The following is a 25,268-nucleotide window of genomic DNA, read 5'->3' on the forward strand; positions in this document are numbered from 1 at the left end:
TCAGTGTTGAAAAGCATAGCCATTGGCAAAGCAATTAGTCGAGTCGCATAAATAAGCTTTTAGTTGCACACAATGCCAATAACGCAGTTAGGTTCAGTATTAAATAGCAAATCAATAACTTGAGCTCAATGGCACAGAAATTCCTATCCTTAGGTATACACAACATCCATCAAATGACGATTACACGCCTGTTAAGGTTGTATGTACTTTGAAATGTGGCTATGTGCGGACACTATATGTGCCCATATCCACTTGCAACTCAGCTTTTGACTGTACTCTATTTAATCCCAAATAACTCAAAACCTGTGATAACAGAGAGAACGATCCGAAGTCACCCCAAAGTTGAAACAAATGTGAATAGACGGGGCAGTTATTCAGCTAAAAAATGAGCAAACAAAAATGCACTATCACCAAAACTGGTGCTTCATAACTAGATTTTATTTATTTATTTATTATTTTTTTTGTCTGCAGCTACACTCACCCAACTTCCAAGGGTTGTTCTTGCACGTCAGGTACCACATGTAGAAAGTGTTTTTGGTGCGTTCCGACATGTCGGCGATGTCGCCGCGGAAAAAGCGGCTCACGTACGCCTGGCTGAGCTTGGTCATCTCGGCGATCATCGTCTGCTTGATGTTGTAGCGCATCACGAAGTTGCGGATCTCGGACAAGATGGCCGCCTCCCCCTTCCTGCAATGATGGCCGCACGGCCGTGGTCAGACGAAAGCGGCCGCAGCGGCCAACAACAACTTCGCCGCGGACGACACAAGAGCAGAAGACGCACGAGAAGATCGCACGATGAAAGCAATGCCGGTAGGGGACTTATGGAATGTTCACGCAAAGGCGTTTGGTTTGGTTAATAAAAATACCGTCAATAACACTCGTCACTCTGCACTTTTCAGTGACACAGAGTACATGAAATGAGTGATCTGGAGTGATGTGAAACTATCGGTAAATTGTCTACCAATTGCAATATGCAGTGATGTGATTGGCTGAAGCTATTTTGGAGCAGGTTTTTGGAGCAGTAATAAGTGCATTTTGGAGCAGGAAAAAGGGCTTTTGGAGCAGCCAAGAACACGTTTTGGAGCAGGGAAAACAGCTTTTGGAGCAGCTAAAAGCTCACTGCCAAGTGGAAAAATGGACCGTGTGAAGCAAAACAGTCAAATAAGGAGGAACTCTTTTGAAATAAAGGTTCTGTCCAATAATGGGCATTTGCATAACACCGCTGTATCACCGAACAGCCCCATAAGCGGAAACATCGGCGTTGCAGTCTTGCAATGGCTTAGAGTGGCCGAACTAACAATGCAGGTAGGGTTTCTCTACTAAGTAGAATTTCGGTGATACGAATCTGAAGGGGGAGCAATCTTATCGCACAAAATTTCGTATCATCAAAAAACTAGCAACATCTGTTTTGAAACCACGATATACGCGCAAAACATTTATTTCCATCAAAATAACTCGCGTACGCCTTTCTGGGACACACGTGAGCGGACCAATAAGGGACGGCGCAGCTGGCTGCCGCGAAAGCGCGCGTCGAAGCTTCGCTTGAGGCCAATTGAAAACTAAGTGTCAAAGTCCGCTCCACCATAGTGACAAGCAAAGATCGACACAAACGCCGAAAGGCTTCGTGCCTTTTTTTACGACTATATTGCCTTTAATCTACCGCTGCGTTAGCCGCGTACCTTCGGAGCTCGTAGTCGCTATCGATGGTCGCATTGATAGCGACCGTTGTTTCGTGCGCGGCAGTTGCGGCAAACGGTAGTTCCGTTTTCAATCCGCGTGCGCTGGCCACGCACGTGCCTTCAAAACTACGTCGTTTGTTGCTATGATCGCATCTGCCGCGGTTTTGTCCGCGGTGTTTGCGGAAAGCAGCGTCGCTTTGACTGGGTGAGTGCTGGATGCGCGTGCACTTTCGGAGTTCCGTCAGTTTCGTCAGCGCCATACATGATCGTGTCAAGAGAGACCGCAGTTTCGTCCACAGCGGTTGTGGCAAAACGATAACCATAGTTCTCACAGCGTACGCGCTAGCCGCGCACATACTTCCGAAGCTTCCAGCATTGTGCTCTCGGCCGTCGCTCGACGGATTCGGTACAAAGTTCGTGTCACCCGCCGCGACGCGGAAAAGTGTTCGGACGATCCGAATTTCGGCCCATTCGACACAGTGGAATCCCGCTGAGGAATTTTACGAATTCGTATAAGCCGCTTAAGTTTACATCAACCCCTCCTTAATTGGTTTACTATTGGTTTCGCAAAAAGCCTATATCGGATTGGGTTGCAATTTTTGTCAATGTGGCTAGATCACGCACAGAAATTTTGATTTCCAGATTTTCCCGCCACCGTAAAAACGTAAGAAATGGTCGAAATCCGGGAGACTTGGTAGATATGCACTATGTAGGAGGCTTTCGTTCGTTTGCAGGAAAACTGTTTACGATATCGGAGTCCGTGAACATCCTCGGAAATAAAGATGTGGCCGTATCTGCCCAAGAGAAAGGAATTTAATTCAGAGCAATTCCCAGAACGAAGTCCCTCTGCACGAACCACACGGTCGCCTGAGAACGTAGGTGAACACTGTGAGAAGCCCAAATACGTTTGACATGCAGGTCTTTGGAGTTTTCAGTACACCTGCTGAATTCCGGTGCTACTTCGTAGCCTCAATGTGCCTCTTGCTTGTAGCATGTCGCTTTATGGCTGCAAAACTGTGCTGTCCGCAGCTAATAGTCTGACTGTGGACAATGCAAAATCCACTGCCATCGCTGCCTTGGCGACACCATCTTCGTCCATCTTGTTCAGGATGTCAACATTGAAATTCGTGGAACGACCTGAGGCTCTGAGACGGCGACACATGCACGAACAATGCGAAAAGCAATTCCCCTCAAGAAACGTGTAGTGATACGCTTTTTGCTAATCTCACTGAGGACGGAAGTCCTTGTTGCTAGCCGTTCCAGGGCGAACGTAGTTTTCCATGAGTTTTGCCCCCCTACTGAAGTCGTGTTCCGTGAGAATCCTACGAAGCTGCCAATTAACTGCACCAGTTCACGGCTGGTGCGATGCTTGTCCGCCATCTTACAAGCTTCTCGGTTTGCGATAACCGCGGCTAGGAAACTAACTGTTGTTGTGTCTGCTGTGTAGCTACCCCTAACCGAGGTTAGCCGTAACCGTAGTCAGCTTAACCACGGTTGTCCGTGTGACAGGGGTGTAACACTGGTTCGAGCAGCGGAACTTAAACAATGAGGCAAAAACAAGACAGACAAGGACGTCGCTGTACTAACAACTGAAATTTTATTTCTATGCTGCTCCGGCGGTGCAGTCACACCAGCTCGCGGCGAGCCACTCCTTCCAAGGTGCATATTTGGGGGGTCACGCCAATTTACAGCAGTCTGGAGAGGATTCTGTCGGCCCCCAAAAGCCTGAGCAAGCCAAACCAGCGCTTAACGAGCCTTCCCATGAATCTGCGTCCGGTCAGGTACCCCAGAAAGCGCCGGGCCGCGAAAAATGATGCACGAACCCAATCCTCTTGCGGCAAGAAAATTTTGCCACGCGACAGCTTTGGTGTGTCGTGTTTTGTCGCCGGCGGCACGCTGCGTACGTTTTTACGCTAGTGTGCTTATAGTTTGGCGCAGTTTTGGCGCAAAACAGCGGAGATTTAGCAGGATGTAGCAGGTTTCACGTCTTGGCGCAGTTTGGCGCAATTGGCGCAGCTATCACATCACTGAATATGTACCACAGATAGCACTATCGATTACCATTAATTTTTTTTCTGTAAAACCATCGATTGTGTAGAAAAAACAAAAAAACAAGAAAAAGCTACTGGTAGCCCAATCAATGGTACCGTATAGTTCGCTACTGACAGTGCGATCGATAGGTGTTCAATCCTTCACTAATGATAATTTTAGAAGTATTACGATAACTGACTATACATAACACCCAGCTTACGTTAACAATGAACACCCAAACTTCCACTTTGGTCATGCTAATGTGCATCCTTATATCAATTTGAGTTTGCGAGGAATTTCATTTACTTCTGATCAAATCGTCCAAGCGTGAACAAACCACTAGGAGAGGACGTGGGGAGGGTTGTAGGCAGCAAAAGACTGCATGGCTGTTCCAACAGCTTAGCAAGCAAAAGAAACGCGCTTTTAGCAGCACAGAAAGTACACGGAACAGCCGCAGGAGAGCTATTGCACAATTGCACAAAACATAAATAGTCGAATGTTCGCATGCAATATATTGAAACGCTAAGGTTAAACGAAGAATACCAGTTAGTCGGACAGAATAGCTTTCACAGCTCAGTTTCTGCATACACGGCATCTTAAAAAAACTTTTGTCTTTACTAGGCTAGCCTGATTATGCTATCGTGAATAGATTAAAGCCTTTCTAATGCGTACTTGCATGGCATACCTGTCATGCAAACAGATGTGCTGTGTGGGCTATCTGCCAACAAATTGCGGTAGCTTTTCACAGCATTCGTGCGGGTTTGAAACCTTGTTGGACTAATAAACTTATCACTCAGCTGTAATAACTGTTATCATAGCTGAGTGATAACTGATGAGTTCATAGCTGACAAGTTCATTGCAGCAGCGATAACACAAATTTATGCTAAAACACCATCCCTTGTGATAGCTGTCAAGTGTGATAAGTTTCATCTCTGGTGTGGCAACGCAGTTCCACATTCATGCACTGTCAGCTGTGATAAGTCTTAGATGTGATGCCACAGCCATATGCTGACACACTACTACAACTGAAATACAAGCTCATCAAACTGCAAGATAATGTCTTCTCGGGTGAGTTGCTGCTGGTTGCGCGACATAATTTGCAGCGTCTTTCGTTCAGCTTTATTCTCCTTTGATTCTTTTACTTTACCTGCTGTTCTTGCGCAATCAATTATGTTGAATCTCTCGACAGCGAATTCCTCTCGAATGGAATGACCTATGTAATAAAGGATTCCTTACGTGGCCTTACGTGGAGTGACCGTCAGGTGTGTGGTCTTTACAATGAAGTCACTTATGGGGAGACATGGGTCGCAAAAAATGGTTTTTTAAAGGTTGAGTGAATGGCATGAAATTTAACGCAGCTATTCCGTTTTTTCCACAGATTTGAAATCCCTAAGTAAATTTTTAATAGCTGCATTAGAACACAAGATATGCAATTTCTAACACGTATTTAAGCCCATTTCTTACGGGAACTTTCGGCAACTTTGCTTTGTCAAACACAAAAATAAAGTAGTATGTGGCAAGACTGCCAGGAAGCTGGCCTAGCTGGTGATGCTATTTTTCTTAAAATGTTGTTCACCAAATTATAATTCTCGATGATCTGAAAAATAGTATGAAGCAAAAAAAAATTTCACTCATATTTGCGTCTATTTTGCATTCAAAGTTCACTGAAAACAATTAGATTAGCATCACTGGCTAGACCAGCTCTCTGGCAGTCTTGCCACATACTTTGTTTTTGTGTTTGACAAAGGAAAGTTGCCAAAATTCCCCATAAGAAATATGCTTTTAGAAATTGCACATCTTTTGTTCTAATGGAGCTACTAAAAATCCCATTAGCGATTCGGAATCTGCAGAAAATATTAAATAAGTTGGTTAGTGTCATTAAGATCACCGAACTAATAAATGATATAAAAAAGAGACATACGTCTCCCCTTATATAAACGAAGTATTTTTCAGGTACTGAACACTTCGTTATCAAGGCACTTGACTGTAGCAGGTCTATCAAGTTTGAAAGGCATTCCATTCAGCTGTGAAAACAAAACTGTGACTTAGTTGCTGGCAGCCACCACAGCAAGTCTGTTAACATTGTAGACATGTACTTCTTAGCATGCATGTGTAAAAACTAGATCTAAACTTCAATGTGTTTGTCACGAACAGTAGTTTTCTATAATACACGCATTTACAAATGGCCATTTAGAGGAAACAATAAGGAGCTACTCTTAGTCGTCAAGGATCTCCCAAGTAGTAAGCAGTTTGCCAAGGCACCAGCCACTCAAAGGGACACCAAAGGGACAAAAAAAAAATCACTCATTCATGCATTTACATTTTTTGGTAATTAAGTATGGACAGCTTCATTTATCATTCAGACTCAGGGCTAGACTGGTGGCTTAATCTTCATGAAACGTCAAATTCAGGCAAGACCTGAAATTATGCTTTTTCGCAGAAGAACGCCTGAATTGCGCTCTAGGTTCGACTGGTTGTTGATGCTTTCAGATACCTTTCAAACTAAGGTCGTATGACTGCATTACTCTGAAGACTCTGACTAGACAGTGGTCTACTCTTTGAGATTAACGTAGAGTTCAGGCTAAACCGGCAAAGAACTATTTTTCCAGTAGTGCTAGATTTCGTTTAGTTGGTAACAATTTTATTGAGTACTGCTAGAGAAAAGGGTTACTTTTCTGAATGTAAGCTAAACCGAAACGATTCTTCTTATTCAGTGTATAGAAGTGAATTATTCTTCCACATCACTTTCACGTGCATGTTAGATATGTTCCTGGTTCGGGCTTGCATAAGGACTATTCTTCCAAATCCAGTCTACAGGAATACTTTCTATCCTATTGGGGGGTTAGTGTTTCAGCACCTTTTTTTTCTCATTTCGAAGAAGCACCAATTGTTGATGCAACGTTGCCACAACATGGTGAATGTTGCTTTAAAGTTAAGGTAACAATGCGTGCTAGTAGGGAGATGGCTAGGCTAATACATGGGGAAGGGAAAGGTTAACCTTAACTTCCTGAATTTCATGTTCGAAATGCAAAGATAATGATGTTTGTCCAATGTCATTAAAGGGACACTAAAGGCAAATAACAATTTATGTTAGAGTGAAAGCCCAATGTATGACAACTTCTAAAACGGCAATATTATCAACAGCAGTGCCCTACTTACCGAGAAATTAAGCTAAATGTATCACATGACGAGCGCCACGAGTGGGACATTTTCGAAGTGATCCCGATGACGTAGGGAAGTCGGCCTACAATAAATCACTAGTAATCAAACTAGCAGCAGTAAAAAAAGAACATTCCGAGCATCAAAAGACGTAATAAAAGGCTGTTTGTTCGTTTCCGCTTGATTCATGGAAAACAAAACCTCCGTGGCGTTGCCATGGGGAACGGCGCGCGTGGTGCGCGTGGTTCAAAGGTTCCGTTTTCGCCGAGCTGTGCCTCGCCCGTCTCAGTGGTAGTTTCGGGATCGCGTACTGCCGTGCGTGTTTTGCGCGCTCGTGAAGGTCGCTCCTACAGAAAGTTTGACAAAATGCCGCATGCGTGTGATATTGCCGGATGCCCGAATGGTGCACAACGCCAGTGCTGCAGCAAGGAAACCGGTGTGTCTTTTCACTGGGTGCCGCGGAATGAACCCTTACGCTCGAAGTGGCTTAGTGTCATGCCATTGCGCCAGTGTGCTAAACAGTCAAAACCTCTGCGTGTGTGCTCGCTGCACTTTCGTACTGAGGATTACGAGACCAACCGCAACTTGGTGACGGCTTTAAATGTGCCCATCCGAGCAAGTCTTTGCCGCAGCGCCGTTGTTGCTACTGTGGGTCCCGCTACTTCCGCTCGGCTGCTACTAGTGTCGGCGGCCGCGCAGTAAAAGCGGGCAACGTTGGGCATGGCAGCAGTGACGTATGAGAGTCGTATTTTCAGGCGGGAGATTTGAAGCGCGCTAATGCGATGCGGACCACTAAAAACGTGATTTTATTTCAAAATAAGCACTTCCTTGGCACAAAAGCAGCGCTACGAGGTTTCTGGACCGCTATTTCAACAATCAACGTCGACTTAATATTTGCCTTTAGTGTCCCTTTAAGTTCGCAGTGCTTTAACATATTTGGGTTTCACTCCTTTTTTGCACAGCAATATGCAATAAAAGTAAAGTACAGCTTTACTTCAAAATGGAACATAAACCCTTCCTCTGTTAACAAACAACTCTAGACTGAATGCATAGCTGAGCTCCCAGTTTTATACTACCTTAGAGCTTCTGTATTACTACTAGTACATCTTAAAAAAAAACCTAATTTCAGTTTAACTCTATACGATGGTATAAGCATTGTACTTCACGTACATTGCATGACCTCATTTACAGTAACACAGTACCGGAAGCTTAGCTTTCACTTACGTCGAAGAAAGCTTAATTTTCTCAGTAATAATCAAAATGGTAATAAAACCTGGCCAACTGCCACATCAAGGTATTGACACAAAGACTGATTCAAGGAGCCCGCTAATCAGCAGGTGGTGCTTGCACGCACCTTACCGTCTCCATCACTGCTGTCGCCAATGCCGTCACTGACAAGAGTGTGAAAATGCCACTACCGATATTCTGCGAGACCCTTCCTCTGAGAAATGCCGGTAAGCCTTGGAAAGTACGAAAACAAGCGGATGAATGAAGAAGGCTTGGCTAAATATTGGCACAATCTGCGTCATCGTGAAGAAACGGCATAATAAACAGCATCGACACTAACTTTCCCTTTTTGTTATTCGCTAATGTGCCTGTGCTGGCTACCAAGAGAAATGTGTTATATGGCACGCCAGAACAGTGATTGATGTACCTCGCTCAACTTGATGCTTTCACATCGGTCCCTTTGCATGTGACACCTTGAACAAAATGTTTACGATTGTGAAGGCCTGGGTGCAACATGGAAAAGCTCGGGAGATATCAAGCGACACGATTGGATGCAGAAAGTGAGCTTCTCAAGCAGGACATTTAAAAGCTGCTGCACCTTTCCAAAGGCTCTAAGCGTAGCAATTCCACAGTGACAGATCCGTTTGGCCTGATTCACAAGACTGTCATTTTCCCCCCGTCTCACCCACGTCATGGCATCGTTGTCCATCAGGAGAGAGCTTTCCAATACCAGTCTATCCCCCCCCAGGCCCCACACAAAAACAGTAGGGCGCTGTTGACGTTACAGCATTGACCAATGTCGCCAGCGTCCAGTTTTTAGAACAAATCAGTGAGAAGGTGTTCTCTCCCAATGAATGCCAGCGATGTGATGTGACAGGTTACGACTACGGGAACCAAGCGTTTGCATATAAACGTGCCAATCAAGTCTTTTGGAATGCCTTGCAGCACTCTTATGTTCCTGTAATGTCTATTTGCACTGTGAAAGCAAATTCAGGGCCTCAAGTTATTGCCTCAATTAGAAATGCAACGACGACTGAGTGAGGAATTGATTAACTGAAGACTGACCGATGAAGATTATTGAGGATCATTTTTATTGGCAATGGAAGCTTGCCCAGTAAGGACAAAGTTGATGGCAAATTCTGTTACCTTAGCTACCCTTAAGTTTGGAGATTGAGTGGAGAGGAAAAGCTTTTCACATAGAAACATGGGGCACTTGCGAAGTACAATGTCGCAGTAACACAGCGATTAATGAAGAAATGATGCAGGGGCCTTAGTTGCATCGCATCGCCATGTATGAAGTGTGAGAGTGCAGTTTTCTTAAGCTTAGCTGAGTGACATTACACACTGCTTTACATTACACTACAACCGCCCAACCATCCTTGTGATGTGGAGAGTGCTGTCTCGGGAACTTTTTGACGTCATTATCTATCCACATAATTGTGGTCCTTGTTACAACTAGGCACTAGGCTGCTCTGCAACTCAATTAAACGATGGTTAGTCCACCCAGTGCGATAGACTGGTTGGCTCCGATACCAGCTGCACCTGTCCATGTTGCACGGAAGTGCAGGTAGAGAGGCTGCAAAGACTTTCTTTCGCTCAAACAAGGACTGGAATTTAGGGACCTGTCACGGGGGAGCTGTGAAAGCGACCAGAGGACCGTTGTCCCACAGCGCCATGCATGATAGCCAGAGAACGAAGAAGGCACAGACTAAGCAGAGACAGAGAAGGTAGGGTGATGGATTGAATAAATCTTACGGTGGGAGGAGTGGGTACGCTGACCTTTTCAGCTCGTCGATATCCCCCGATTCCTCTTGGAGGAATTCGTGGGGGTTCATAAGGTACTGCATGGGAACCACACCAGGTGGATACATGTTCGACGAGGCTCCGCCTCCGCCACCTCCTCCGCTGCCGTAGCCGCCGTGTTCCTCGTTGCCGCCCTGGGGCGACGCATTGGCCGAGATCGGGATGATGGTCAGCTCGCTGGGCAGCTTCGCCCCGCTGCCGCCGCCACTACTTGTGGCTGTCGTTGTCGGTGGGGAGGCCACGCTCTCGCCGTTGTGTGGGCCGCAGTCCCCCGTGGCCGAGTCGTTGGACGAGGCGTTCTGCAACTGGTGCAGAGCAGGGCACTGTCACCAGGTGTGGCAGTGCGTGGGGAACAGGTGTGCGTGAATGTACAACGGTGCAGGGGCGTGCCACATGGGAACGGTCACTCGCTCAACGTTACTCTTGGTAAGCCGCAACTGGGCGGCTTAACTGACGGATGCAGACGCGGTACGTGCACTCCGGCAACTCGCTTGCCGCGCGAATCGGTGAGAACCGAATCATGTCTCCGATTGACAAACGCAATCGACTTGCTTTTCATGTTCACACTGTGGGCTGCAAGACTCGATTCCAGTCAATCCGGTCTATGAAGTCTTATAACCACGAAACTCGACTGGGCACGAGAAGGGACCCACCGCATGCACTCTAATGATTTGCTTACGAAACAAATCCACGAGAAGCGTATCAAATCTCTGATTGACAAATATAAGTTATGTGCTTCTCGCAGAATCAATTTGTAGCGGAAGAAACACGGACACAAAAGAAGACAAGAGATCACACATGAGCGCTTCTTTTGAGTCTGTGTTCCTTGTGCTATAGATCATTAACAGGCCAACATTGGCCCAATTCTTCCTTCTCGCAATCACTTCAGTGGAAAGAAACCAGACTCCAATCAATTTAATGGTCTCACACTCGTGAGACTTGATTGCGTATGACAAGCAAGTCGAACGCATCTGTAACGAAGGCGGCGCTAAGTTGGAACAAGCTGGCGATGGCTGTGCAAAGGCAAGCGTGTTGCACCCACCTGTGGCGGCTCCCTGCTGGCCATGTAGTTCCTGGCGGCTGCCGACGAAGACAGCAACCCGTTGTGTCCCCCCGATCCTGCTCCCCCTGTCCCGTGCGTGTCGGCCCCGCTACCCCCGCCCCCTCCTCCCCCACCACCACCTCCGCCTCCTCCGTAGTTGGAACGCCCGCGCGGCAACAGCGCGGGCATCACGGGACACGGCAGCGCGCTGCCCAACTCCATGTCGAGCCGATCCAGCTGCTCAAAGGCCATCATCACCTGCAACGCCGAAATGCCAGTAACGAAAAGAAAATCTCAACTGAGATGACTGCACTAAGTAAAAATGAAGAAGAGAAACAAGAACATGTAGAAATGAAGGAGCTCGATGTAAACCAGCACAAATTGACAAAAGGACAGACTAATGGGCTAGTTGGTAGTACATAATTCACGCAAGGGGATTTTTAAGGGCTCGGTTTCCTTTGTTAGACACAGTATTAATGAGATTTCCCAGGTTTAAATGCACAGATATACCCAATGAAGTGGACGGGGGGATGACCACCACCGTAGCTCAGTGGTAGAGCACCGGACCCGTTATTCGAAGGTCGCAGGTTGGGCCCCTGCTGGCGGCAAGTTTTCTTTTCGTCCACTTTACTTTCTTCACACTTACATCATAATAACTACAAATAACATCCCCTATACTTTCCTTTCCTTGGCTTTCTTGCCTGTTAGTTCTAATTATTGTTGTGCCTAGCAAAGACTGATGTTGTGTCTAGCAAATTATTGTTGTGTCTAGCCAACTGGTACTGAACAGGTACTGTCTGGTTCCGACAGTCACAGCACTCATCTTTCAGACAGGTCTCTCGTTATGCCGGATACTGTGTCAGACATGATGGATCTCCAGTCACGTTAGACACTGTGCCAAACATGATGGGTCTCCCATTGTGTCCGACATGACAGGTCACCAGACATATCGGACACTGTGCCGAGCATGACGGGTCTTTAGTGTCTGACACGACAGGCCTCCTTGTGTGTGACACTGTGTCAGGCATGATGGGTCTCCTGTCATCTGTGTCGGGCATGACAGGTCTCCCGTTGTGTCCGACATGACAGTTCTCCTGTTGTGTCAGGCACTGTGTCGGGCATGACGGGTCTCCCGTTGTCCAACATGACAGGTCTGTCATCTTGGACATTGTGCCAGACAAGACGGGTCTCCTGTTGTGTTGGACACTGTGACTGTGTCAGGCATGACAGATCTTCCATTGTGTCCAACATGACACAGTGTCGCATGTGACAGGTCCCCTGTCATATCGGACATTGTGCCGGCCATGACGGTCCTCCTGTCGTGTCGGATATGACGGGTCTCCCGTGATGTCTGACACTGCGTTGGACAGTTGAGTTCCACGCAGCCTCGAAAAGGGATATGCTTACGCACCTGATCCCGGGTGATGCCCGAGGCCCGGAGCCTACGGATCAGCTCTATCTGTTCAATGGTGAACAGGATGCCCGCCATCCTGCTCCGTTTTCCCGCCACTGTGGCTGCTTCTGCTTCCACTGCTGCCGACACCAACCAATGCCTGTGCCTCGTCCCCGGATCCTGACCCTACAAGGCATCCTGCACCAAAGGACAAGGGAGGGTGCCATCAACATTGTAGTAACATGGCAGACAAAACTGTGTCAGACAAGCAAACCCGATAGCAGGCAAGATCCACTTATGAAAAACAACGAACTGCACAAGCTCTCAGTTGACCATTTCTGTATTACTGATGAGTAATGGTTGTCGACGCAAACAAAAATGTTGTACAAAGCAAACCGACCACGATTATAATCATCAAACTATGCCTAGTTGCACAATCTTTGACACTAAATGGCCACGCTTGTCTACGTTGTGCCTTTGCCTCTTGCTTTTCGTTTTATCACCCCTTCCTCTGATGCCTGCGCAAAGTACTCTGCCCACTCCTCGAAAGACGCCGCCGTGGTACAGCTTTGGCAGAAACAGAAAGTGGTGCTTTCACCTACGAGGACTTGGGTCAATGACAGAGTGCCACGCAGTAGAACCTTCTTCGAACTTTCATTTCATGCGATCTGAGAAATAAAGCAACCTTGATGAACTGAAAAAAAATGGTACTGTTTTGTTCAGGACAGAAAGCACCACAAACTAAGCTAAAAATTTTCTGGTAAACTTGGCAGAAATTTTGTCATTTTTCGCAGCAGAGGAAGGGTTAAACTGCAAAGTGTCCCAAGAGCCAAACACAGACAGCCCACAAAAGGAAGACCCATGTGTACACATGTTCAGTTTTTTATACTTTTTATCCTATACTAAGCTAGGCAAGGCTGTGGAAGCTAAGTGAGCAGTGTAATCAGTAGAAGCCTTGACAAACTACAACTTTGTGGAAGCAAGCTTACATTAAATGATGTCTTATTTAGCAACCTTTGTGCCTTCAGGACATGTCGTACCATGTTTCTTTCGCGATGACCGCTGGTCGCACAAACGCATCACTCTCCTTTTCGGTGGCAGGAATGTTCAGATCTTCAATGCCTTCCTTGTGATAGCTGTGCCATACTTTTCGACCTAAATCTATGAAAGGCTGAATTACGTAATGCTCGACTACGTGCGTCTTTCGATTATGACACATTATTTTCAGTTGTGAATGACAGAAGTCTCTTCAGCTTTTGGACTGTCACCTGCTATACATTATGCGAAGTATACTAGTTGGAAGACCACGTGCCAACAACCTAATGAGCATGCAATTTAAAATTCTCCCATAGTTACCGTTTTTCAAGCTTCTTATGCTCTTGATTGTATCGGTCAAACTTGCTTCACAGGGGCAAAGCTATATAGGAGTTCTTGGTCAGGGTAAAGATTCACCCATTTCTCAACGATCAGCCTAACCTACATGCACTAGTGTTTGCAGTGAGCATGTTTATTAACAATATGATGCAATTTGCCAAGGCAAGAGGGGTAACACATTTGTCTTTGCACCAAGAAAATGGTAGTACTTAGTTTTGCCAAAGGCTGGATAAAGGCTTCAGATATGATGGCAGCCACCAGGGGCGTCAGCTATGCCAATGGCAGCCTCGGTAATTAGTACGCTGAAAATGGCCCTTTGCTGAGCCGATACACATTTTCTCTAAGTTAGGAGAAGTCGTGATGGCAACAAGCCTCGTGTCCTCGATGTCTGCATAAACAGTCGCAGGCCATCGTTACACGAACACTTCAGAAATGACAGCCAGGAGTGTGAGAGATCAGAGGACGTGCATCACCTCCTGGCAGCCGGCCGTCCAACTGCAGGCCTGCCAAGTTGGACTTGGACCGCTGACCAGCCGTTGTCGCCAGCTCATCATTCTGCTTGTCCACCCTGGAACAACAAGGAAGGCAGAAAAAGAAAGGTATTTCACTTTACAAAGGTCTTCAAACGGGCATCCATGCATTCATTTAGTGGGTCCTCAAAGTACAAAGATGTGGAAGAAGCACAGAAGAAAAAATGGCAGGCCAGAAGTGCATGGGCCATGACAGCCTTGAGTCTTCACAGATGCAGAACAATAGAATCATATATAGCTTTACTAATCATCATCAATCCGACAGTGATGGCAATATTCACTATTTTCATAATAGTAACAGTAATAATCACTATGGTCACAGTAGTGAAAGTAATGATTGCCAATGTCATAACAAAGACACTGGAAACAACTCTCGAAACAACCGTGACAGTAACGCCAATTATTTTGTGCCAGTGACAGTAATGACAATTAATGTCACAATGCTGACAGCAAATGGTGCAAATGTCACTACTCCCAAAAAAACTTTTGTCGCAGGATCTGCTAACAATTGCCAACTTGTCTATAAATAACAATGATAACATTTATACGTGCTCACGTCACAAGCGAACCAAGCATATCAATGTCCTTCTGCATGGGCCCATATTTCGAGACAATCTATTTTGTTGTGCGTTCTCTTTTTTTGTATTGATTGGCCAAATCCAGCCACAATAACGGCACAGCACAATCCGTGTCACACAAAGGCCCACGAGCACTTTAAAATTGAAAAGGGCAGTGGATCGCTTGAAATGCAGGCCTTAAGCTAATTAACTAATTAAGTTAAATAATTAATTAAACAAAATATTTATTACAGCCCTGTACCTCACTATTTTAACATAGTTACGAAACTCCTCACATTTGTGTGACAGGACCTCAGAAACTTAGAAACCACTAGTGTCCCGTCACAATGAACGGCTACTGCACTTGAAAGTGGTGCTTATTTGGGAAGCGCACATTGTTCAAACAATTGAAAGGGCTCTTGAACAGAAACAGCTTGAACAATGGCTATCTTGCCGGTGATCTAGATGCCTGCCGAGTGCTGCGATGTGTAATCACCCCACGTGTTTGGCACATTAAATGAACGTCAACAACATTGTCCTGCTTCAGAAGTCTTTGGAAATGACTGCTAAGGACCTGGAAGTTGCAGGTCAGTCACCAGTGTGACTGCCTGGTACGGCAATGCACACCAGTGACTGACGGAGGCCTGTGACTGTCACGGCACAGCTATCTCAGTGACTGTGATGCACTCAGGTCTGTTTCTCGTGCTTGTTTCAAGCTCAACCAAGGCAACGTAAAATAACCTTTGGCATACCATGCTCCCATGCCACTGATTGCCCTGCAGCTTTACAACTCGAGTCACAGAGCCGGGAAATTGGCAAATGAGTGACTACACCAAAATGGTTGCTTTCTTTGACCAATGTGACCATTTGTGACCGTTGCTTTGCGACCAACTCGGTCACGCAACCTCGATCACTTGCCAGTGTAATACACTCTTAGTCCTTGAGAAAGAACACTTCATGTGAATTGAATGCACAAGCTAATTCTATGCTCAAAGTCACGAATGCAAGGTGGCCAAGGAGTTATTTTTAAAATGCAGTCCTTGAGCTTAATGCATCATAGATAAAGAAACATCAGATTTTTTTTCAGGATGTTGCCGAGGTAATGATTTTAAGCCTTGAACTTTTGTCATGAAAAGTGAGGAAAGCAGGGCCACGTCAATTAGAAGAGAGCAATCGTAATTCAACTAAGCCATTTAAGACTCGAACAGGCAATAAGGAACACGTACCCACAAGACATCAAATTCTCAGTTCTTCGTTTTATTGAGGTAACTCACTGTTTTCTCAAACAATGCATAAAAGCAAATTTTCTTGTTTTCTTATTATTTCATCTCACTCAAATATTTCTGCTTCACTCACTTGCTCCCTTGTACTTTTGCACAAATAAAGGATATTAAGTTGCATTAGTAAACGATGCTGCTGAATTACCAGAATTGTTCCCTTTTCTACAAGGGCAGAATCTGGCAGATATATATATATATATATATATATATATATATATATATATATATATATATATATATATATATTACTAAAAGCATCCCCTATACTTTCCTTGGCATTATTGTCTGTTAGTTCTCATTAATATTGTGTATAACAAAGAAAACGAGCCCTTGAAATTAACACTTCTTTCCTTCATTCATAGCGAGGGTCTCGTTCTGGCAGACTTGATGCTTTCAGGTAGTATGCGAGGGATTATTGGTCAGCTGCCAGCTCGTAATAAGTTCACGTGTTACGTGACGCCAACAAGGCAGAAAAAGAGTGTTCCACACTCGCCGTCATGGCTACTGGCGGCGCTGACTGACGCTCCCACGTTTAAATGCACACATATACCCTATAAAGTGGACGGGGGGATGGCCGCCGCGGTAGCTCAGTTGGTAGAGCATCGGACGCGTTATTCGAAGGTCACAGGTTCGGTCCCTGCCCGCGGCAAGCTATCTTTTCGTCCACTTTTCTTTCTTCACAATTACCTTAGATTTATTACTAAAAACATCCCCTATACTTTCCTTGGCATTATTGTCTGTTAGTTCTCATTAATATTGTGTATAACAAAGAAAACGAGCCCTTGAAATTAACACTTCTTTCCTTCACACACACACACACACACACACACACACACACACACACACACACACACACATATATATATATATATATATATATATATATATATATATATATATATATATATATATAATGATGACGACATCATCTAAAAATCCGTCCCTCAGTTCATCATAATGTAATACACTTTAGCAATGTTGACTCAAGTCTATGAAAGGTTTTGCTTATCAAGAAGGAATGCAATGAATTTTAGAAAAGGTAACGGCACGAGCCAACAAGTTCAGCAAGCTTGCGCAGTGCTGATGAGGCTTACATGAGGTGCAGGGACGTACGGTGGCGCCATCTTCTGCAATTTATTCTCCGCAAGTTTATTCACAAACTGTTCATCATCTTGCTGATGTGAAACGAAGGATGATACGACACACTGGCTACAGTTCTGAGGCCAGCACTCAGATAAAAAAAAAAAAAAATGGGACCACATTCTACCAAAAAATGTATGTAGACAGTCTATAGACTGTCTAAATCGATTGTTGTAAGGGTTGAACTGCCCTCACAGATATCTAAACCGTTCACTACCGGAATGTTTTTAAGGTATTTAGCCACCCTTTAAAGTGAAGTTTTTTTCTTCAAAGAGAGTGAATTTTTATTTTTGACATTTGAAGATGTACAGGCACTCAAAATTTCAGAGCAGAAAAATTTATATCTCTATTCGATTCCATCCAAAAGTTACGGTCTTTTTCATACCTGCCCTTAAACTGGAAATGTCATGTTTGGAAACTTAACTCTTGCTTTTCCCAAAACTTGACTTTCAGTTGTCGTTTGTTGTGCAAAAGCTCATAACTTATGAATAGATCAATATTTTCCAGTAAAATTTTCCATGCTTTTTGCCTAAACATTAGCCTGCGCGATGAACTAGGATAATTGAAAACCATGAATAAGTTCTGATGTTATAAGATTTCAACAGAAATGCAACCTTCTAAAATGACAATTTTTGGTTGTTGGGACTATACATAATATACTTAATATTGATTACAGCACAAAGATCCTAGTTCGTTGCACAGCCTAAACACAAAGCTATAGTGCTGCTGCACAGCTTGGGCTAAGAGCATTTGTTCATGGCCTGCTCGATTTCTTTCGCCATATCCAACAAGCTAGCCGTATTCATGTGATCACTCATACCACGTCACCTCGACGGCACTGCCAGCCTTTCCAGTGGTAGCGCTCGCTCCTATCCTGAGCAAGCTGTGACGCTGCACCAATGAGCTGGCGCAAAGGTCCAAGTGGAAAACTTCGAAGGGAGCAGCCTTTTGTCTTTACCTTCCTCAGTATTTAAGGAACTTTTCTTTTCCCCCTTCAGGCGAACGAAAGAGCAGATCTGAGAGAATGCTTTACTTGTGTAAGCTATTACAAATTACAACACTGCTATTTAGTGTGCCTTCAAAGCAAAGAAATTATTTTTATCTTACCCTTTTGCAAAACAAAAAATGAACAAAGAAATGAACAAAAACATGAACAAAAAAAATTTTGGTTTGTTCATAGACTTCTTACTGTTTGTGGGTTATTGGTTACTGCAAAAGTAACTATCCATGATGGGCAATGCTGGTAATAACACCTGATGATGCCAAGCATAACCAGACACACAAGGCTGAGATATCGCATTGAGTTACACGTTTTACTTAACTGCTGGTGTAAAACATTGAGACAGTGAGATAACCATTAACTCCACCTACTTTTATTATTTTCTTTCGACGAGAACATTGACGAGACGGAAAAAAATTTCAAATGTATTGTGGTTGAACAAAATGGCACAAGATGTCGCCACCAGCTCCGCAACTGCCTGGTATCAGCAAACGTAAGTTTATGGACAAACTGAAAAGCTCTGCCAATAAAGTAATTTCAAAAATTACTCATGGTGTTCCCTTATCCAGGGTACCACCGCACCCTTGCAATTGCTGCCTTAGACGGGACGCCTAAATAACCTGTCTTACAAATGTCCATATGGTCATACTGTGGACAGACCATACTGTGCATGCAATTTTTCTCGCAGTCGCTCGTGGAGGATTCTACCATATAAATGCAATACAATGAACTACAATGCTTCATGGTCCCATGCATCTTTGAATTTCCAGAGACCAGACAAGCGTTCCCCGGCCGCCGGCCAGACACGTAATCAGAAAGGCGGCCAATGGCACCCAGAAGCGTATCTTTCGTGCTTCGCAACATACGCACGCAACTTTCATGCGTGCCTGAACAATAAGACAAACTCTTTTGTGGCTCCACGACCTGGGTCTGACTGGCTATTTCTGTTTGCTTGCTGCGTGGGAAGGCAATGATGAAATGTATGGCATTAGAATAGAAGCCTGAGCGAGTCGGTAGGGATTCATACTTGTGAAGAGTAAACGTTTACAAGTATGAAATTAATGAGCACTAACAGACAAATAATGCCGAGAAAAGTATAGGGGATGTTTTTAGTAGTAAATGTAAGGTAAATGTGAAGAAAGAAAAGTGGACGAAAAGATAGCTTGCCGCGGGCAGGGACTGAACCTGCGACCTTCGAATAACGCGGCCGATGCTCTATGGTAGAGCATCGAACGTGTTATTCGAAGGTCGCAGGTTCGGTCCCTGCCCATGGCAAGCTATCTTTTCGTCCACTTTTCTTTCTTCACATTTACCTTACATTTACTACTAAAAACATCCCCTATACTTTCCTTGGCATTATTTGTCTGTTAGTACTCATTAATATTGTGTGAAACAAAGAAAACGAGCCCTTAAGATTAGCACTTCTTTCCCTCAAGTATGAAATGATGAAACTTACAAGCCTGGAACTGGAAGTGTTAGAAGAACTATAACCAGCGAGAGATCAATACTACTTTTCAGGCGAAGCCTCAGCCGGTATAGTGCTGTTCGGTAATGACGACAGGTCCATATAAACCTTTCGCATCTATCTGTAAGGTTGGCTGAAGATTTCGAAACTCGCAAGCCACATGTACAGCTTTTCTCTACCAATGGTAAAGAGCCGCTGACAAAAAGCGACAGAATAATAATAAAAAAAAAAAGCACGGCATAAACAAGTGCGGCCAGGTGTGTGCGTGTAACATAAGGCATGGTCAGTGTTACTCGTAATATATCGAACTTCCAAGAAAAGGCCACAGTTCGGAAGAGCTACAGAGAAAAATGTACAAAAAGAAAACCTTTCCTGACAGGGATCCCCGTGCCTTGCGACGAACAAAGAGCCTTGTTTTCTGATCGTTCGTTCTGGTGTAACAATAACGCGCGTCCCCCAACAATAGCTATTCCACAACTCATTTCTGTGCTTGTAGGCTACAACGTAGCAAGTCCTCGAAACATGCCTAACTTTAAATGCACAAAAACCACCAGTCCTTTTTCGCTGCGCACATTTGTAAACAATGCACAATCGCTGACGGAAGTGCCGACCAGGCCATGTAACGGCGTGCGGTACTGAACATAGACCCCGTTCAACCTGTCTTAATTTTCTTACAAAACAACTAGCAGTGCTATGCTATATGTAGGTCATAAAAGGGCACATCAGTGACTGAGTGAGGGAACTGTTTTGCAAAAGGGTTGATATAGGTCAACTTGACCAAGCACGGCAAAAAAGAAAAAAAGAAAGGGCACGGCTGTAAGATGTTGCCCCAACAAGACAAAAACAGACATTAAAAATGTATAGGAAACAGCAGAAAAAAATAAAAAGAGTTTCAAAGCAAAGCAAAAGCTCTCTAGATGACTGGCTGAGATTTCTTGCTGGGATGCTTATCGTTTAGCTCATTGGCTAATCCTACAAAATGCGTGTCTGCTTTGATGTAAGGATATTTTGAAGTTCACTCCGCAAGTTGTCTTAAGCCTCACTAAGTGATGACATGAGAGAAGCCATAATGCATTATTTTAATTGAATCCATGGTTATGCAATTAAATTTGCTAGGAACAACGTCTTGCGAAGTATTACCTATTCTGCAATTTCTTTTAAATTATAGATGCTGCATTCCCATGTAAGCAGTCCAGCATAATGTATGATTTTCGTAATGTTTGCACAGTGGTCCGGCATCATGCAGTATTCCTTGATAATGTTAACATAGTGGCCCAGCATAATGCATTATCTTCATAATGTTCACTTCAATGATTTGTATCATCTTCAATAGTGACTCTATTTCACTGCTCAAAACGTGCCATAGCTGACCAGGGAATCACGGTGACAGTTCAAGCGTAGGCTACAGTGTCCATAAGATGCCAATTGTAACAAAAAGTAATCAAAATATTAAAGGTCATAAAAGTGTAAAGACAGATTTCTAGAGATCAGAATGACACAAGTTTATTCCACTAATGTATAGTAGCGTCAGTCCCTACACTGCACAGCAGTGCTCCTGCACGTGATGTTTATTTAATATGCACCGCAATTCTTGTTAAAATTGCTCTCCGCACACTTTTCCACAATGAAACCCATCACTTGCAATAAAATACTACATTATCTTGAAAGAAAGCAAATAAACGTTAATAATGGGTAGTACTCAGCTAATACAGTTAACATTCTTGAGTCTATTTCCCATGATACTATAAGAGCAAGAAGTACCTACTGCGAGGAGTACCCTCACAATGTGGCATTACAGCACATTCTAACATTCCATTGTTTTCATAAGCATAATTTTTTTTCTAGGACAATTAGTAGACGTAGTACAGGCTTTTATTGCACAGAGAAACAGCAATGAAACTAATGGCATTAATGCACTGCGAACATACAGTGAGTAAAATGCAATGAAAATACTTAGCAATAAAAGCTAAAGATAGCAAAAAAAAGGGGGGGGGGGGGGTGGAGACATAGCCCTAGACTAAACCATCTGTGCTTTATTAGTGTGTGCACATGCCTTTTTTTTTTCATACATACTCACAACATTGAGCACTTCCAGAGATCTATCCACCTCAGATATGATCAAAGGTAAAACACGGCGGCTTTGTTTCTTCCAAATAAATTCAATGTAGCACATCTTCACTTGCATTAGCACGTGTTTCATAACACTAAGAGTAGATGAAAACAAGGATTTCATACACTTCCCACTATTCTGCTTACACTTTATTTATTTGTACTAACAAATACATGAACGAAAGAAGGGGAACCTTTGTGTCTACCTTAATCCATTCCAACTTTTGTCATAGTTACTACAGTGCAGTTAAAGACAACAATTAATGTCTCCAGTGCTGTCCTTGACCTAATTGTCAGTTGGATTCATTTGGTTGCACTAGCTAATACAATCACGCTAGAAGTGAACCAATAAAGAAGTACATAGGATGGTGAAGAAAATGTGAAACTTGCGTGGAATTAAAAGAACAAAATGCCAGCGAGTTTACAACTCGCGCTTCAATCATGACCTCTGTCCGCAGGGCCACGCGAAACAACTGTCACCACGAGTAGTGCGACATTCCGCAGCAACGCCCCACGCTGGTTCGCTCGAACAGCCGACAAAACGAGGCGGACGGAACTCAATGAACGAGTACAACCAGATGATGGATGAGCCGACTGGTAGTCAGCACAATGCAAACTAGTGCTACGTGTTACAAAAAAAAAAAAAAAGAGCAACCATACCCATTCACGAGGAAGACAATATGTTTCGGTAAGGTCAGGTGAGTTAGACGGTGACTCACTACTCTGAATACAGAACAGAACAATGCGGAGAAGAGAAAGCACAATTTCATTCATTCCATTTCTTTCTCCGCAGAGTTGTGTTCTGCGCATTGACCCCCCCCCCCCCAACAAACTTCAAATTAATGACACATTTAGAGCAATAGCATTAAGCGGGACAAAGTGGAAAAAGAATTGTCGGGAAAATGGAGGCAAGTGAAGCTTTGCATCTGCGTGCCTGGCGTAGTATTTTTCTCACATCGCTGCTCCCTAGTAACTGTTTCCTTCCTTCGTGCCGGGAATCGGACCATCATTTACGTGCTTAAGCAGCGCAACACTTCAGTTGCCACAGGCAACAATGGCAGTCATAACCAGGCAACAATGAATTGTGGCAATGTGAAATGACAGGTCACCTCGGTAACAGATAAGATTTCCGTATCAGAAACGGCTGATCGCCGACAAGCTCATGATCGAGAGAAGCATTAATTATTGGAAAATGGTGCATACAAATACGCATGTGACCGGTGCACCTTTGAGGGTCGCATTTCTTTGCGCTCACAGGCACTGAGTTTCTTGTGTACACCGCCACCGAAATCTGCTCATTTTAGCTTTGCTTGCAGAAAAGCGTAACCAATTGTTTGCAGCTCTGCTGGCGTATCCCACACGTTACCAGCAGCGTTGCCTCGCCCTGACTATCAAGGATATTGAAGGCGATCAGGGTGTGATTAAAGGTAGTGCTCAGACATTTCTCTCGCATTTACAGCTAAACTGTCGCTGAATTTTCGATGCCAGAGTCTGGCACTCTACTGTAAAATGTAATTTGGCTTTGGAACGGACAGTCGCTGCCATTAATTACATGACAAATTTGAAGCAATATATGTTACATCAATTTTCAGTTTTCTGCTAGTGCATTTTTTTTTTCTTGCCTGGACTCTCAGTGATGCAAGAGTATTCGTTACCAAGTGCAAACGTTACGAAAAGAAAGAAAAAGAAATTTTAAGCGTCATTCTAAATGTACATGTCACAGCGTGATAATCTGATGATAAGGCAAGCAAAACGGGACTCTTATGGGCTGGTGTGACAAAGTGATTTCTTCCAGCTGATTGTACTCTCACATTCAGTCGTTCATGAACGGCCAATCCTAGTGATTGCACAGGCCGCTCAGAAACACTAATGAATAAAATGCAGCAAGATGGGTAAATGGGCTTTAAGCCACTTTATCTTTAAATACTTATCATGGGCAAGAAAAAGGAACGCCAAAATCAATGGGATATGGTGCTTTGTTTTTTTTTATCAAGTGTTGCAGGCTTTTGTTGCAAATTGTATGTTTTGAAAAATCAATGCTGACAAAGCAAAATAGAGTGATTGCATTATCTCAGCCCTGGATACAGCCTTTGAAACATGCCACAGTTGTGACTAACAGATAACGAGCATACGGCTTTAAACTGTGCTGGCTCGCGATGCTCGCACTTGTCTATGCTGCCGGTGATACGTTAGCATAACATATGCTTCGGTACTGCTAGGCTAGGCGCACAGACATGTTGAGGGAGGAGAAAACACACTAGATGCGAGCTCAAACTTGGATCAGTCTCTCAGTAGTCGCACCTGTTGCAGTTTATCTAGGCCACACTGCCGCTGCGTATATGTAGAAACAAGCAAACAATGAGCATTATATTTCGCACATATGTCTTGACAGCTAGTGACAGTCCAAATGTTCTGCCTCCTCCCAGCCTTCGTAGTCAACATCGTGTTTTTCTAACCGCGTTGCAAAATCAGGCCGGCGCAGGTTTATGTGTGCCATGCCTTTGAAGGGTCACTGCACAAAGCTAGAAATGCATGAATCTTCTTGGAAGTTCTGGGCAGTTCTGAGAAAGCATACTTTAGCGACGTTATCGAACGGCAGGAAAAAACATGCCCCCCCCCCCCCCCTCGAGTTGCTACTGTTTTTCACAGCCTCTTCCTCATTGCCAGCACATGACATTTAAAGAAAGCAGTAACATCAGCCCAACACAGAGTTTGTAGTGTCACATTGCAAGCCATAAAAACACGTTACATCTCTTGTACGAAAGGCGGGAAATTGTCCGAAGGGTTGTTTTCTGTATTATACACAACTGAAGAAACAATACTAATGAATTCAAAGGTTATGGGTTTGGATCCCACCGACAAAAACTATGATTTTTCGTCCACTTTAATTTCCTTCAATTTAAGTGAGAATCATTACAATACATTTAAGAAACCCCGAATAATGTCCTTAATTGTCTGTCGGTTTCATTAGTTGTGTATGCTACATACACGTAGCTAATATGCGATAAGCACTAGGGAGCATGCCCAATTTGGAGCACCCGTGTTCATATTCCCGTCCCTGCCAGTTTTACGAGGTACACAGCACAGAATTACTTTTGTCAACAGCCGCTGAATAAAGGTTATCTTAAGGTTGAGCATATGTTTTAACAATGACGGTAGTCTTTGTAAGAGCCAAGATGAATCGCAAGACCTGTTACACAAGTCAGGTGAGGCAGCTTGAATAGGGTTGCCACCTGCCCGGTTTTGGACCGGCCGGGCCGGTTTTTTATACGAGGGGCCGGTCGCCGGTCCGCACCTAAGACCGGCCTTCATTGGCCGGTTTTTCGCTCATCGTATCCCGAGTTTTTTTTTTTTCTCCGTGTTGACCGCACGTGTTGACTGAGGTATTCCACCTGCGCGGTCGGGAAAAAGACTGGGGAAGAGAAAAGACGGGCGAAACGTGACACCTGCGTCGCCGCAACGACACCGTGTGTCGATTC

At 44.3% G+C, this 25,268-nt stretch overlaps 1 protein-coding gene across 1 annotated transcript in view; it reads right to left on the bottom strand.

Moving 5' to 3' along the window:
• Positions 1 to 25,268, bottom strand: part of LOC119371673 (homeobox-containing protein 1) — a 210,869-nt gene that overhangs the window by 22,429 nt on the left and 163,172 nt on the right. Inside the window, exons 3-7 of the mRNA XM_037642121.2 lie at positions 14,182 to 14,276; positions 12,353 to 12,532; positions 10,942 to 11,199; positions 9,852 to 10,204; positions 482 to 687 (exon numbers count right to left, since the gene is read on the bottom strand). Of these exons, the coding sequence (XP_037498049.1) occupies positions 482 to 687; positions 9,852 to 10,204; positions 10,942 to 11,199; positions 12,353 to 12,430 (895 nt within the window). The 5' untranslated portion in view covers positions 12,431 to 12,532; positions 14,182 to 14,276. The remainder of the gene's footprint in view (positions 1 to 481; positions 688 to 9,851; positions 10,205 to 10,941; positions 11,200 to 12,352; positions 12,533 to 14,181; positions 14,277 to 25,268) is intronic.

The sequence above is a fragment of the Rhipicephalus sanguineus genome, chromosome 10, assembly GCF_013339695.2.
Source record: "Rhipicephalus sanguineus isolate Rsan-2018 chromosome 10, BIME_Rsan_1.4, whole genome shotgun sequence".
NCBI lineage: Eukaryota > Metazoa > Arthropoda > Arachnida > Ixodida > Ixodidae > Rhipicephalus > Rhipicephalus sanguineus.